The sequence below is a fragment of the Cololabis saira genome, chromosome 17 (assembly GCF_033807715.1).
Source record: "Cololabis saira isolate AMF1-May2022 chromosome 17, fColSai1.1, whole genome shotgun sequence".
In the NCBI taxonomy this organism is placed as follows: Eukaryota; Metazoa; Chordata; class Actinopteri; order Beloniformes; family Belonidae; genus Cololabis; species Cololabis saira.
The window spans coordinates 42,676,113-42,693,024 of NC_084603.1; the positions used below are offsets into that span (position 1 = coordinate 42,676,113).

At 44.7% G+C, this 16,912-nt stretch overlaps 1 protein-coding gene across 1 annotated transcript in view; it reads right to left on the bottom strand.

Annotated features, from left to right (window-relative positions):
• Nucleotides 1-16,912, bottom strand: part of ncapd3 (non-SMC condensin II complex, subunit D3) — a 69,554-nt gene that overhangs the window by 20,846 nt on the left and 31,796 nt on the right. Inside the window, exons 13-23 of the mRNA XM_061745402.1 lie at nt 14,001-14,099; nt 13,787-13,860; nt 13,529-13,663; nt 12,865-13,085; nt 11,843-12,034; nt 11,634-11,731; nt 11,439-11,548; nt 5,813-5,920; nt 3,531-3,645; nt 2,624-2,719; nt 2,286-2,524 (exon numbers count right to left, since the gene is read on the bottom strand). Of these exons, the coding sequence (XP_061601386.1) occupies nt 2,286-2,524; nt 2,624-2,719; nt 3,531-3,645; nt 5,813-5,920; nt 11,439-11,548; nt 11,634-11,731; nt 11,843-12,034; nt 12,865-13,085; nt 13,529-13,663; nt 13,787-13,860; nt 14,001-14,099 (1,487 nt within the window). The remainder of the gene's footprint in view (nt 1-2,285; nt 2,525-2,623; nt 2,720-3,530; nt 3,646-5,812; nt 5,921-11,438; nt 11,549-11,633; nt 11,732-11,842; nt 12,035-12,864; nt 13,086-13,528; nt 13,664-13,786; nt 13,861-14,000; nt 14,100-16,912) is intronic.

Below are 16,912 nucleotides of genomic sequence, written 5' to 3' on the forward strand. Positions count from 1 at the left end.
GTTACTCTCCCTTCATCTATTTCCTCTGTTTCTCTCCCTTAATCTATTTTCCGTGGCTCCGGAGTCTGGCAGAAACATTTCTTTATATCATGTTGTCTGTCACCCGCGATTTTTTCTTTTTTTTGACGGCGCCATAGTTGGCTAGCTACAAACTCTATACATCCCATAATGTATAATAATATTCCCGCGCTCTCAGCACGATACTCGCATCGTTACTAGGCAACGAAGCAGGTTGACTCACGTTGCAGCTCTGCACAGAGGCTCCTAAACGTCAATGATCATTGATTTATGAATGAATGGATACGTCGCTTATTTTTGGCATATTACATTTTTTTTAGGCCTATACAATGGTAGGGGAAACACTGTGTGTGTATGTAGTAGAGCTGGGTATCATCACTGACCTCCCGATACGATACGATTCCGATACACTAGGTCCCAAGACGATACGATTTCCGATACGATATCGATATTCTAATTACAATAATGGAATAACGTGATCCTTCCATCGCTATGTCCGGCCAGAGAAGCCTCACCCTGACTGGTGGAAAGAAGCGGCCTGCTCACTCCTCAGGTTAAGGAGGAGACTTGAGCTCAGTGTAGGGCCTCCCGGGGTTGGTAGAGGGAGCAATTCCCAGGACTGAATTAGCAAGGAGCACTGGGTGATAAAACGGGGGGGGGGGGGGGGGGGGGAATCGGGATTTTAAAAAAAAAATGTATTTTTTTTTTTAAATCGATACTTGGATTTATGTATCGATAATCGTTCCTACACATGTATATCGATAAAATATCGATATTTTTAACCCACCCCTAGTATGTAGATATATACAGATATAGAGCAGATGGAGTTAATATAGAGATAGTATGGTGTAAATAAGTATATTTATATAAATATTTATATGGGCATGTGTGTACAAATATATAGAAATACTCAACTATGTGTGTGTGTGTATGTATAAGTGTGTGAGTATAATTATAGTTATTATAAATACATGTTAATAAATGATTAGTGAATGGAGTAAGATTAAATAAGTTTACACTTCTTCCTACTCCTTTTTGCACATGTAAATTAAGATATTAAAAAGGTATTATCCATGATTTTGGAGAGCTAGCAAGATTTGAAAGTGGCACCTCCTCTAAGCCCCGCCCCCTCCTCCCCCTCCCGTCAGCGCTCCATCCAAAGCCACGCCCCCACAAACTTTGGGGAATGCGCATTTGCAGGAGTCCAGTTTTCCAGGACATTTTGGACAGCACATTTCCAACAAAACTACCCCATGTCTCATTCACCTGTAAGCGAGGCCGGTTTTAGGGGGGGGCAGGGGTGGGCTGTGCTTACCCAAACATGTGTCCTGCCCACCGGCGTCTCCATCCCTGCGAGAGTGGAGAGCGGGTGGCAGTGCGCTGCAGGCTCTAGAGCCACGGCTACGCCGTAGGCTACAGCGTAGCCTACGGTGTAGCCTACGGCGTAGGCTACGGGGTAGGCTACGGCGTAGGCTACGGCGTAGGCTACGGGGTAGGCTACGGCGTAGGCTACGGGGTAGGCTACGGCGTAGGCTACGGGGTAGCCTACGGCGTAGCCTACAGCGTAGCCTACGGTGTAGCCTACGGCGTAGGCTACGGGGTAGGCTACGGCGTAGGCTACGGCGTAGGCTACGGGGTAGGCTACGGGGTAGGCTACGGCGTAGGCTACGGCGTAGGCTACGGGGTAGGCTACGCCGTAGGCTACCCCGTAGCCTACGCCGTAGGCTACGGCGTAGCTGTGGCAACAGAGCGGCGGCATGAAGGCATCTGATTGGTTCTTTCCCCCCCTGCCAAGCCTCTGGTCCTGGACCAAGCCGTTTCATTCGGACCAAATGGATTGGTTAGAGTTTTTACATGATTTAAGCTGGGAGGGGGAGGAGGGGGCGGGGCTTAGAGGAGGTGCCACTTTCAAATCTTGCTAGCTCTCAAACATTGCATACTATAACTTTAAGTGTTAAAGTATGAAATTCTTTGTTTTGTTGTTGTTTTTTGTTTTGTTTTCTTATCTTCTCTTTTAATTGTTGTTTTTTACATGTACAAAATCAAATCAAATCAAATGTAGCCGTTAATGACGTGAGACTCAACGATCATTTAAACAGCCATCAAATGTTTTTTTAACCCACTAATATATGAGGCAAGCTGAACCCCTGAATAATCCTGACATTAGAAAGACAAAGAAATGGCCACAAAACTCTTGGATGCGTTGATGACTTATATAAATAAGTGAGAACGTATCTGCTTGAGAAGTGTGTGAGAGCAGCACCCACCTGCAGCAGGTTGGTCAGCATGATCACAGTCTGCTCCCTGATGACGGCCTCGTCGTCCCGCAGACATGCAGAGATGTTGGGGATGTAGAGATCCACGATGTTGGTGTAGCGAACACACAGATCACACATCACCACCACGATGTTGTTGCGAACAGCAACCTCACTGCCAACCTCAAGTTCTCTGGCAAAGACTGGCAAATACTTCTGGACCAGTTCCTCGTGCTGCAGACACAGTTTACCTGGAGCAGACAGAACCATGAACGATGAGGTGTAGTGGTGAACACCTAAACATGCTGCTGGTAACAGGAAGCAGAGGGAACTGTGGCGAGGACACTCACCTAAAGTGATGACTCCATGGGCCTTGACTCGGGGAGGCAGAGCGTTGGGTCTGAACTGAGTCAGAGGTAACGAGGCCGGCAGCTCATCCCCGCACTCTGACAAATACCACAACAACAAGTCAGCTGGGGGTTCTTTCTTTGCTTTTCACTTTAGGAACTCACCGGTTTGGCAACAAAAAAAAAAACAAAATATTATTATTTTTTTTTTTTTTTTTTTTAAATGGTAAGAAGCTAAAATGTACTCCTTATGACATGGATTATTTATATAATCTTAATAAAGTTTATTGTTGGCTTTGTCTCGAACAACAACAAAACCCATCAAATTAAAAGCGTCAAAATAACAAAAAAAGCAAAACAATTTAACAGTCTCATCCAGAAATAAAGCACAACAGCAAAACAATGTGTTGGAGAGGGAACAGGAGGAAGCAGAACGCTTATTTAGTCCTGTCCCTTCCTCACTATATCATATCATATATGCCATAAAAAAAATATAAAAATTTAAATAAAATAAAATAAGAAAAGAAAGAAAAGACAAAATAACAACAAAAAATAAATAAATACAACACAAACAAACCAATAAACAAAGATCAAGGCATAATTAAACTAGCTTCCTACAATATCCTAAATTCAAAAATCCAATCTCCCAGTCTCCTCTCCGATGATCCATCTATCTATCCATCCATCCATCCATCCATCCATCTCCTCTCCGATGATCCATGAGCAGCCATGAATGCAGTTACATTTGTATCATATATGATCCATCACACAAGGAACAGAATAACAATCAAAGAAATAATAGAAGAATATAAAGAAATAATACTCAAATTGAGTTCTTTAGAGGTCCCCATCTTTATACTTGTCAAGAATAGCTTTCTTGTATGTGTTTCTAACGATCAGACACTCGTACCTTCCAGTCCCCCTGAGTGGGATGTGAGAACGGATTCCACCAGCAGCACGGTCTTCTTGCTCACTCTGGCAGGACAGTGCAGCGATGCCACACCGAGCATGTGGAGGTGCTTTATCTGGGAGAGAGAGCATGTTCATGTCAGTCACATGTTCCCTACACCAGTACCAGGCTGGGAAGTCACATGTTCCCTACACCAGTACCAGGCTGGGAAGTCACATGTTCCCTACACCAGTACCAGGCTGGGAAGTCACATGTTCCCTACACCAGTACCAGGCTGGGAAGTCACATGTTCCCTACACCAGTACCAGGCTGGGACACTGACTCACAGCGCTCTGTGACTGTGAAGACTCAGGGAATACTACGACAAGCCTTTTTCTGTCTGTTTCTACCAACTCAAATAGAAATTCCATATGGGGATAATATGGAAAAAGGTCATTAAATTTTAATAACACGAGTGTCAGACCCATTTTTCCCTTTAGTTCTTTGCAGCCAGTATAAACTCAAGATATGTAATGATTTTCCTTATTTCATTTGTTAATATACATCACTTTTCAAGCATGCTCACAACAAAAGCAGCATCACTTTTACCACTTTGTAGTACCGTGTTTTCCGCACTATAAGGCATGCCTTTAATTTTCTCAAAAACCGGCAGTGCGCCTTATAATGCACTATGCCTTATATGATCATTGTGGTAATTTAAGTTACTGTAGTCCGGGGGATTGTGTAGTCGTTGTCGCCGAAGTAACCATAGACATATATACATAGACGCCGCATTGACTGACGCTTCGTATTGGGGCCGACGTCGGGCGTGGCCGCCATCTTGGATCGGTGGCGCTTTGACTCCAGTGCGTTCACTTCTATTGAGGAAGGAGGTGTCTGCATAAGTAAAATAACTATAACTCACTTAATTTTGAACCGATTTTCACGCGGTTTGCTTTGTTACAAACGGCAGACATGTAGTTATGATACAGTATTGCTTGATGTACGTTAAAAATGCAGGCTTTCATGCTAAAATACGTTCTGCAGGTAGTCACACTACTGGTTATGCTATTCAGGTATACACCTCGCGGCTTTAGCTGATTTCTGATCAGCGCCGACATGAACAAAGCGGTTGCGCAATCGAGTACGTCACAGCAGCTTCACCCCAACCTGCCCACTTCTCCCCTGGCTGTGGAAAAACAAACGGGGACAAAACGGGTAGAGGCGTGACGAGCCGAGTCGGGCTGAGTAAGTACTAGTGGAAAAGCGCCATTGTATGCCTTCAAGCTTTGCTTCATGTATTTCCCCGGCGTAGAAATTAGGTTCATATAAATATCAGGAAACTGGATTGGTGGCCAAATATTAATGTCCATGGACCACTGGTTCTTGGTAACTGTACCAAATATTAATGTCCATGGACCACTGGTTCTTGGTAACTGTACCAAATATTAATGTCCATGGACCACTGGTTCTTGGTAACTGTACCAAATATTAATGTCCATGGACCACTGGTTCTTGGTAACTGTACCAAATATTAATGTCCATGGACCACTGGTTCTTGGTAACTGTACCAAATATTAATGTCCATGGACCACTGGTTCTTGGTAACTGTACCAAATATTAATGTCCATGGACCACTGGTTCTTGGGGTAACTGTACCAAATATTAATGTCCATGGACCACTGGTTCTTGGTAACTGTACCAAATATTAATGTCCATGGACCACTGGTTCTTGGTAACTGTACCAAATATTAATGTCCATGGACCACTGGTTCTTGGTAACTGTACCAAATATTAATGTCCATGGACCACTGGTTCTTGGTAACTGTACCAAATATTAATGTCCATGGACCACTGGTTCTTGGTAACTGTACCAAATATTAATGTCCATGGACCACTGGTTCTTGGTAACTGTACCAAATATTAATGTCCATGGACCACTGGTTCTTGGGGTAACTGTACCAAATATTAATGTCCATGGACCACTGGTTCTTGGGGTAACTGTACGGGTCACTGTCAAGTCCAACTGCCTTTAATTTAAGCTGATAATCAGCTGTTATCCCGTCTTTTCCACAGTTTCCCCCACTAGTTACAGCTGTTTTTGCCACTCAGTGCGTGGTCCAGTGGGGAAGTGACGTCAATGCATACCCTCTATAGGATGGTATCTTACCGTCCGCCTTATATATGAAGAGGGTTTTAAAATAGGCCATTTATTGAAGGTGCGCCTTATAATATGCTTTATGGTGTGGTGTTTATTTTCCAATGCTGCATCACAGAAGTAGAAACGGAAAAACGGTTCTCACCATCAGCTCCTCATTGATGTTTTGTACTCCGTTTTCACTGAGGATGATGTTGGCTAAATAAGCCTCGCAGGCTGACACCAGCTCCCCGCAGTACTGGTCCAGAAAAGCCTGAAGAAGGGACAGAATCACACAGGGCAGGGGTTAAACCAGAGAAATACATCAGGCGTTATCCTTGACACAACAAACACTGCTTTGACAACACCGACTGCGTCTTGCTGGAAGTTTTATACGTTTTTAAGACCTTTGAACATTCCTTTTAAAATCACCCCTTCACCAAAATCTGATTTTTAAAGACTGCCCAATATTGACTCGTTTATGATTTATACACTATTTAATGATGTGGCAGGGTGCGTGCCACGGGGCCGCCCGAAGGATGGAGAGACACGAAGCTTGTGCAGAACCCTGTTTTATTTAGTAAACTCACACCCACATGTGCACAAACATCCCCCAGCAGCTTCACAGGACTCAGTCTTATAAAGGCAGGCCGGGTGGAGACGTGGCAGCCACTCAGGTGGATGGGACACAGGTGCGTGTCCCGTCAACTTCTCCACCCGGCCCCACACCCCCAACGCCAATCTCGAGCCGGGGTCCGTCCGGAACGAGCCTACTCCCCCCCCCGCCCCCTCGGAGCGGGAGAGGAAGCCCGGAACCCTCCGGGCCTTCCTGGTCGGGGGGTCGTCCCCGGCGTCGGCCTGACCAGCGCACCGGTCGGGGGGGTCGCCCCCTGCGTCGGCCCGCCCGCCGTGGAAGACTCTCTCGGGGCCGGGCCCATGGTGGCCTGGGGCCACACGGAGCGTCCACGACCGCGTCCCTCACGGCGCAGCCCCGCTCTGGAGCTGGTGCGTCCCAGACCACGCCCTCCTTTGTGACGCAGCCCTGCGCCGGCTGCTGGTCCGCCTCCAGGACCGCCTCCTCCCCCACACTCTGCTCTGGCCGCAGGTCCGGCCCCGTCTCTGCGGGACCCGCCGTCGCGAGCGGCTGCGCCTCCGCAGCCGCCTCCCCAGCCAACTCCGCCTCCCCCTCCGTCTCCGCCGCTGACTCCATCCCAGGAGCCGTCGTCTGGCGGCCCGCAGCTTCTGCCTCGCGGCTCCTAAGCTGCGCCACCAGCGCTGTCGCGGCGAACCTCAGACGGGGTGCAGGGATGGGTCGCTCCGTCGGTCCCGCCGTCTCGGGAGCAGTCGCCTGGCGGCCCGCAGCTCCTGCCTCCTGGCCGCTTAGCTGCGGCGCTGGCATCTCCTCCCGCGCTGCTGGCGCAGGGGTGGGTCTCCCCGCGGCCATGAGCGCCTCCACTGCGGCCAGCTGCCGCTCGCCCTGGTCGCGGAACATGGCCGTCATGCCCGCCATGGCCTGGGCGAGCGCGTCCAGGGCCCACTCCATGCCTCTCTCATCCACCTTCGAAGCCCCACGTTGGGCGCCAGATGTGGCAGGGTGCGTGCCACGGGGCCGCCCGAAGGATGGAGAGACACGAAGCTTGTGCAGAACCCTGTTTTATTTAGTAAACTCACACCCACATGTGCACAAACATCCCCCAGCAGCTTCACAGGACTCAGTCTTATAAAGGCAGGCCGGGTGGAGGCGTGGCAGCCACTCAGGTGGATGGGACACAGGTGCGTGTCCCGTCAACTTCTCCACCCGGCCACAAATGACCAACAAGCTTTCAGTGTATTCTGACAGAGCTATTTTATTTTTGTTTGATGAGACAGCAGATCAGTTTTGAAGTTCCCTTGTTTATAAATCTAGTTGGGACCACAGGAATTTGGACAGTGAAACATTTTCCCAAATTCTGACTCGAGACAAAACCATCACGGTAAAATAAAGAAATAAAGACACAATGGCAGATATGGCTTCCAGATTTATTTCTGGAGGTTTCTAAAGTGAAAAAAAAAAGCTAATCAACTACAACAACATTAACATAAATATCAGATCACACTGTGGAAATTAAAATAATAAACAAACATAAAAATAACTGAAAAAACCAAACAGAGAAGTTGACACAATAGCATGAAAGGAGGGAATAAAACAGAACACAGAAAACGAGGACATAGCCACAGGTGCTAACACACAAGTGGAACACAAAGCTAACATCATCGCTGAAATACAGGCGGTTCGTCTGGACGTGCCAAAGGAACTCAACGAAACGCTGGGAACACTTAAGAACGAGCTGGCGGACTTCCCAGGGGAAATAAGTCAGAAGCTAAACGACATTGCTTCTGAAATAAAAGTAATAGTGGAACAAGAAAAGTAAGAGTGGAACAACGATGTTAAAGAGATGTTACTCCACTCACTTGAACAACAGAAATCCATTCAGGCCCAGCTGACGGATTTGGAATCACTTTCCAAATATTGGCATCCATGGTATCCCCGCGGGGGCGGAGGGGGAAACATCAGCGTACTCTTGGAAGGGTTTTTAAGACTGAACTGTCTCTCGCTGACACCCCGCTGGGCAAACAGCGCTGTCACCGTCACTGGGACCAAAACCTGGCAAGAAGCTAACCCAAGGTCTGTGATAGCGTGCTTCTTGCAGTACGCAATTAAGGAACAGGTGCTTAGAGAAAGAAAGAGATCCATTTGTTTTTTAAATATTTTTATCCCGATTTGACTCCTACCTAAGTCAGTCCTGGGCGTTGCTCCCTCTCCCAGCCCCGGGATCCTGCACTGATCTCAGGTCTTTACCTGAGGAGGGAGCAGCTTCTTTTCACTGGACACTGACTATGTTTCCATGCATCAATAACCCTTTTTTAACCGGAATATTAGCAATAACCCGGTTGCGCACGGCCATGTAAACACCAATTACCCCTTTGAATAACCCGAATTTGCTCATATTCCGGTTTTTAAAAACCCGAATATGAGCCCTGGGTTACTCCTTTTAAAACCTGAATATTGGGTCATGTAAACACCAAACGGAATATCCCCATCAAACGGAACAGGAATTTGTTTCCTGCGTATGTTCTTTTCGCAAGGAATCCTGGTCTTTTGAGTCCAGGAAGTTCTTCTAAACACGGAGAAACACAAGACCAGGAGGAGACTAATCACTTCATAAATGTAATGAAGGATATGAACATTTCTGCATTTGTAGACGGTAGAAAGTACCGGGATAGAAGATTTACAAAAAGCTGAGCGAAAAGTTGCGCGAAGCAGCATTTGTACGAACACCAGACCAGATCAAGCTCCGCTGGAAGACGCTGAAAAAGGAGAAATATAGGGCAGAGAAACAAAACGGTACCAGCGGGTCCGATTATCCGCCGTGCTGCTGTTGTTGTTGTTTTGGATTTGGATACAGGAAGAAGAAGCAGAAATGATGGGAATTGCGTCATGACGTTCTCCGTGCGTCGCTGGTTTGATCCAGATATCCCAAATGATTAATTACAATGTAAACAGGGATAACCCTGTTTGCTCACGCATGGAAACAGATTATTCCCAATGTTTCAGTAACCAGAATATTGACATTAACCCCAATTTTGACTGCATGTAAACGTAGTCAGTGTGCGACGGGCTCTCTACCTCACTGACAAAATGCAAAACTTCATGGAAAACTTCTGGAATTCACAGTTATCAGTCTTGATGCCTAAAAAGGCTTTTGACTCTGTCGGCTGGGAGTTTTTATATCTGGTTTTGAAACGCTTTGGCTTTGACAAACAGGTGATTGAGTGTCTGAAATCCCTATACTGCCTCCCTACTGCCAGAATCAAACTAAATGGTCCTTATCTAAGACGGTAAACCTTGAACGGAGCTGACGCCAGGGATGCCCTCTAAGTCCAACCTTTTTTGCGCTCTTTATTGAACCACTGGCCAAGGCAATAAGAGGATAACAATATATCTGACTGGGATATCGATTGGAATCACACAACACAAAATTTGTCCATACGCAGACGATATTCTTATGATTCTTTCCACCCCCAAAGAGAGTCTGCCTAAATTACTGCTCCTTATAATTGAATTTGGCTCATACATACAGTACATACTCCTTCCTTCACTGTTATTCTGTAACCCCCCCCCCACCTGGTATTGACTTTTAACCAGAGATTACACGAAAACACATACAGAAGTTATGATTTTAACTGGACTGCTAGTAAAATTAAATACCTTGGTGTACAAATACCAAAAAATGGAATTGCTAATCATTGATCTAAGAAATAATTATTAATCTCTAATCTCTCTTTACATTCATTGCACTACTATTACTACTTTTTTGTTATGTCACTATATTACTATCTTTTTATTTTTATTTATTTTTTTTTTTTTTGACGATAACTGTGGGGGGACGGATGGGTTTGTTCATCTGTTTTGCTCTGTATTGTGGAAACAATAAAAACATATATAAAAAAAAAAAAAGGATGGATAGAAATAGTTAAAGAAATCCACAATATGAAACAACTAATGTTCTCCCTCAGACATGAATCAAACAAGGGAAACAAATACTGGACGAAATGGAGACATTGGATTTGGGATGAAGTGTTATAAGGATGTGTGTTTCCTGTCTGAGGATATATGGAAGAACGTGATGTATATAAATGCTACATGAACAAGGGATTACCATAGAAAGACTGTTATGGACATGAAAGGAGCCCAAACCAAAGCCACTACTCCAACCTGCCCAAACTCTTTAATCTTTTTCTTTTGCTCTAGATGACCCTGTCTGCTGTGGTTGTTTATATGTATTGTATTTGTTATTTTTACTGGTACGACATATATATTATGTAAAAAAAGAAAAGTATTTTGCGATGTCAAAATACAAAAAAATAAAGTAAAAAAAATAAATAATAATAATTAAAGCTGCAAACAGCGATGAACGGGCCCTCGCACTCACGGCCACCGCCCCCATAAGCATATCAGAAATGACACCGCCCACGACTTCCTATGTCAAACCATTCAAAAGTTATAGCAGAAAAAAGGGACAACCAATCAGAAGAAGGGGCGGGGCTAATTCAGGCCAGTGAAGGTCAAGGACTCCATACAGAATCTGATGACACCACCCACGACTCTCTATGTCAAACCATTCAAAAGTTATAGCAGAAAATCGGGACAACCAATCAGAAGAAGGGGCGGGGCTAATTTTCACCAATTATGGTCAAGGACTCAATACCGAGTCCCATGACACCACCCAAGAGTCTTTATGTCAAACCTTTCAAAAGTTATGGCAGATAAAAGTATTCTAGGGGGCGCTGTTGAGCCGTTAGGCCACGCCCATTAATGCAAACCATCAAATATCAAATTTATCGCCAGGCCTGGCTTGCATGCAAAATTTGATGACTTTTGGAGAACTATCAAATATGGACCAATCAGATGAAGGGGGGCACGCTTTTTGGCGTCTAGAGTCGCCACGGTAACGCTTTTGAAAGAGAAAAGTAATGCGTGTTGTCGCAGGATGGAGACGCACATTTTGATGTATAACACACCTGGGTGCACGTTACGGGCCTTATTAACTGCCGAAGGAATGGCATAAATTGTCTTTAGGTTGAAATGATTATTGACTCAGTCCACGTATACAGGAGCACTTACCTGTGCTAGATCTTTACAAAGACAGCCATCTTTCAAACATGTTGAAACACTTAATCATGAAAGTAGAGAAAACAACTAATCCAAGTGTTATGATGTGAGTAGAAATGTATGAGGCGCGTATCCAAACCTGCGTTTGTTTGATGTCCTCACTGCAGCCGAGCTGATAAAGTGCCTGCACCGCAGCGTTGATCACTTCCAAAGACAGTGTGAAAGTCTTCAGCCAAGACATCAGATCAGCTAAAGCAGGAAGACGGAGGAAGAGGTTATGATACTTCTAGATTCAGTCAGCAAGTATCCCCATGATTCAATTCCAACTGATTACCAATAATCCTCTCCTTAGTATCCTCATTCAAAAGAACAGCAATGTCCCCCATTACCGAAAGCATGTGACAGCAGGTTGTCACGTTTACATCCTTTGAACTACAACAACAAAAACATGCAGGCATTATAATAAATCATTTAGAGGACGTTGGCTTAATGTGGAAAATTCAAATGAGGATATTGAAAATGAAAGGCAGGTTTCCTGCTCACCTGCTCATGGAGTCCCAGGCATCGAGGATCTTGCCGTACGGCAGTTTAGGAGCTGACGTGATAACCTTGGAGAGAAGCAGCCAGGCCCCGGCAGCGTGATCCGCTTCAGTGTGTGACACCAGGTTAGTGACGAACGCTGGCGTGAACTTGCTCTGCTTGGACCAGATGGTGAAGGCTCGACTGAAATATCGGCTGGAAACACGAAAGAAGAAGAGGGGGAGAAGAAAGACAAAGAAAAGTATCATATAAAGTTACAAAATGCTGCCTCAGAACTACAAACTCAACTGTTCTGCTTGAAACTTGAAGTGCAGCTTGACTTTGCCTCAATGAGGAGTAAATGATTTTGTTTTTTTCTGCTGAAAGCAGCAAAGCTTTCAGCAGTTAACTTGGCACAACAAGCTCAAATGGGTGCAAATGGGTGCAAATGCCTTGAAGCGTCAAGACCTTTGGTTCTTGGGGTAACTGTACCAAATATTAATGTCCATGGACTACTGGTTCTTGGTAACTGTACCAAATATTAATGTCCATGGACCACTGGTTCTTGGGGTAACTGTACCAAATATTAATGTCCATGGACCACTGGTTCTTGGTAACTGTACCAAATATTAATGTCCATGGACCACTGGTTCTTGGTAACTGTACCAAATATTAATGTCCATGGACCACTGGTTCTTGGTAACTGTACCAAATATTGATGTCCATGGACCACTGGTTCTTGGTAACTGTACCAAATATCAATGTCCATGGACCACTAGTTCTTGGTAACTGTACCAAATATTAATGTCCATGGACCGCTGGTTCTTGGTAACTGTACCAAATATTAATGTCCATGGACCACTGGTTCTTGGGGTAACTGTACGGGTCACTGTCAAGTCCAACTGCCTTTAATTTAAGCCGATAATCGGCTGCTATCCCGTCTTCTCCACTAGATGTTTTACCACTCAGTGCAGTAAGGGGGGGAAGTGACGTGAATGCAGAACCCCTCTACATGTTTGTGATAAAGCATTCCTGAACAAACCTACCTGAGGTTCTGGCACTCGTGGCACAGTAAGCTGAGCAGGTCCCAGGTCAGCCTCTGACCGGCGTCCAGGTGGCGGCCAGCAGAGTAAACTTTAACTTGACTGAGCAGCACTTGGTCCAGAGCTTCCAGGGCCTTGTCCTGCACAGAGTTCTCCGGGTCCACCACCGCGGGCACCACGCCCTGCAGCCACGCCTTCTGGACCACAACGACCTCCGGCTTAGCCTGGACACAGGAAATTCAGTTCAACGCCATCACACCTCACAGATGTTTTCTTTTTTTTTTTTTTTCGGGCTCTAAATTGTTTAGTCGTTTTAAAGCTAACTTTAATTTTATTTACATGACATAAGTCTATAATATCCCGTTTTAAACTGACAAAATTTTCAAAGTGTTACTAAGTTGTCTTTGTTCCTCTCACATTTAGTCCTTCCAAGAATAAAAGTAATGGATTTCCGGAATCTCTTCAACTCTAGCAGGTTCATTTTATTCCTGCAACCACTCTAGCTGTCAACATTTCTAACTCAAAAAAGTCATAGATGTCTGCAATGTATTGTCACAAGGTAAGCCCTTTATACACAGAGTTGAGATTTCAGGGAGGTTGCAGTTTCACAGAGAGCAGTGTTTTCAAAACTACTATTGATGAGTAATGTGAGTAATGTGAGACTCACAGCCAGTAGCTCTCCCACGCACTGTAAAGCCTTCTTCTTCACAGACACGGCGGGGTCTCTGCAGCGCTCCGGCAGAGTCTCCAGGTTCTCCCAGTTCAGGGGGATTACATCATGTTTCAGGAGACCCACCAAGGCCTGTGGAAGAAGGCAACATGTCTTTGTTCACTGCAGGCTTTCAACACAGAAGACCAATACACGATCCAATAATACTGCTCATTTAAGACATGAAGCCATCTGAAGAGGCTCAGGTCCACGTACCTGCAGCGCCGCTTTCCTCACATTCGTCTTAGAGTCTTGTACGCGCCGCAGAAGAAGAGCCAGGTTTTCCTTTGCTTCACACACATATACGGGATAATTCTCTGAGTTAATGTCACAACTCTTGAATGTTTGAGCATTTGAAGAATAGCATAAACATGTTAAGAAGGCGTGCATACTAAAGTCATTCATTCACTACATGAAGTGAAAACCTCACCGTCACAGCCGGAGTTGTCAGCGCTGCTGATGTCCACTGTCCTGAACGGCAAAGTCCGGTAGGTTTTCTGACAGGTCTGAGAACTCGGTGTTTGAGTTCCTGAAACACCGTCACATCCATTAAAACACCGCACCAACACTTGGAAAGCATGTGCTACAGTGGATTAGGCCAGGATACGCAACTTTACCTCTTTTCAAAAGGTTTTGACTGAACCATAAAAAAATAAATAAATAAAAATAAAAAAATTAATCTGAAAACTAGATAAAGTGACCTGCAAAATGTGGTTCAATACGCACATTTACAATAATCAACAGCAAAAATCATCTGGGTTAGCAACTGTAGAACTTTTTGGAATTCATTTGGAAAGATAATAAAATAATGATAATTAAAGCTGCAAGCAGCGATGAGCGGGCCCTCGCGCGTATAATTTTAACAATAAAAGTCAAGGACTAGAAACTAAGTCCGATGACACCACCCACCACTCTCTATATCAAACCGAACAAAAGTTATGGCAGAAAATAGGAACTATCAAATACGGATCAATCAGATGAAGGTGCGGGGCTAATATGCACCAATTATGGTCAAGGAGTCAAAACCATGTCCGATGACACCACCCATGACTCTATGTCAAACCATTGAAAAGTTATGGCAGAAAGTAGGGACTATCAAATATGGACCAATCAGATGAAGGGGGGGCGTGCTTTTTGGCGTCTTTTGAAAGAGAAAAGTAATGCGTGTTGTCGCAGGATCGAGACGCACATTTTGATGTATAACACACGTGGGTGCACGTTACGGTTCGGGCCGCATTAACGGCCGAAGAAATGGCATAAATTGCGCCAAAATTACGCGATTAATTCAAAGTGTCCGACTTCCTGTTGGGTTTCGGCCATGGCGCCAAGAGACTTTTCTTTAAGTTGTGCCATGATACAGGTGTGTACCGATTTTCGTTCATGTACGTCAAACCGTATTATGGGGCTTGAGGTACAAAGTTTTCAAGGGGGCGCTGTTGAGCCATTTTGCCACGCCCATTAATGCAAACCATTAAATATAAAATTTTTCGCCAGGCCTGACTTGCATGCAAAATTTGGTGACTTTTTGGGCACGTTTAGGGGGGCAAAAAGGCCCTCCTTTCGTCAGAAGAAAGAAAAGGAAAGAAAGAAAGAAAGAAAAATTCCTACAGATACAATAGGGCCTTCGCACTGTAAGTGCTCGGGCCCTAATTAAAGCTGCAAGCAGCGATGAACTGGCCCTCGCACTCATGGCCACCGCCCCCATAAGCATATCAGACATGACCCCACCCACGACTCTCTATGTCAAAACATTCAAAAGTTATAGCAGAAAATAGGGACAACCAATCAGAAGAAGGGGCGGGGCTAAATTGCACCAATGTCAAAACCATGTCCGATGACACCACCCACGACTCTTTATGTCAAACCATTCAAAAGTTGTGTTTTTGATTCCAATATACATTTCAACTGAAAATGTTCTGGATCTCTGGAAAGCGTCTAGAGACAACATCTGTTGTATTAGACGCTATATAAATAAAATTGAATTGAAAATTGAATTGAAAAGACATTTGGGATTTTTTTTTATGTCATTTAATATATCAGGCTTTAAAGGGTTAATATCTGAATTATTCAAATGATTTCAAGCAAAGACAGCGGAAACAACAAACCCAGTTTCCAGAGTTCAGCTTGAACAAAAACGGGGATTAGATTAGAGTAAAGTCAGCTTCCTTTATTTTTCTATAGAGCAGAAATCACCTGATTTGTGGAGGAGAAGGAAGCAAACTCACAATCGCCTCCTACACAAGTTCATCTCAGCAGATGAGTGTCAAGATTTCCACCAATGAGGAGCTGGAGATTTTAAATTTGTAGTAAAGCTAATTAGTCTAGTCTCCGGCTAAGTTTCACTAAACCAGAGTAGGGATGTTAATAATTAATCGATTTTCGATTAATTGCCGTTATGAAATTACCCGATTAAAATTAACGATTACAATTAATCTTTTTTTTTTTTTTTTTTTTATATCCCGGTTTTGTCCCCATTTTATCACCCAGTGCTCCTACCTAACAGTCCTGTGCATTGCCATCCTCTACCAACCCTGGGAGGGCCCTGCACTGAGCTCAGGTCTCCTCCTTAACCTGAGGAGGGAGCAGGCCGCTTCTTTTCACCAGACAGGGTGGGGTTTCTCCGGCCGGACGTAGTGCGTGGAAGGATCACGTTATTCCGGCCGGATCCTCCCCACCCCATCTGTCCCCCGGTTGGCCAGAGGGGGCATGTATAGCCCAGGACTGTGTGCATGTTTTTGTGGGGGTAGAGAACATTAGCTACCCAGGGGAACACGGGGAGAACATGCAAACTCCACACAGAAAGATCCTTTCACCAACCCCACCCAGGGTGCGGGCGCTGAAGTCATGGAGGAACTAACACGCACTTCAGCGCCCACAGCGTCCCCGGCGGGAATCGAACCCAGGACCTTCTTGGCTCTGCGTTGTTGTAACGCGGAACCATAAATCAGCCTTCACCCGGTACATACATAGGTTTCTCTAAACATCTGCCCCCGCTACAGTTTTAACTAAAAGAAAATGTGCTCCAATACAGCAGGTCTCATAATTTTATTTTGAACACTGCCAAAACTCTAACTTAAAACGTAACTAGAACTTAAAATTTGCTTGACACAAATGACACTATTATGGCTGCTGCTACTACTAATAGCCTTGAAGTGCACTTTATATTATATTCCTTGTGGTACAAAAATGTCTTTTTGTTACTTTTGTATCAAATAAATATTTGATTAAGGAATACATTAAAATGTCCTTTGTATTTTATATAAGCAAAAAAAATTATGTTTGTATCTCAGATGGGGGAAAAACGCCGCTTATCAACTAATCGATGATCGATCGATAAGGTTA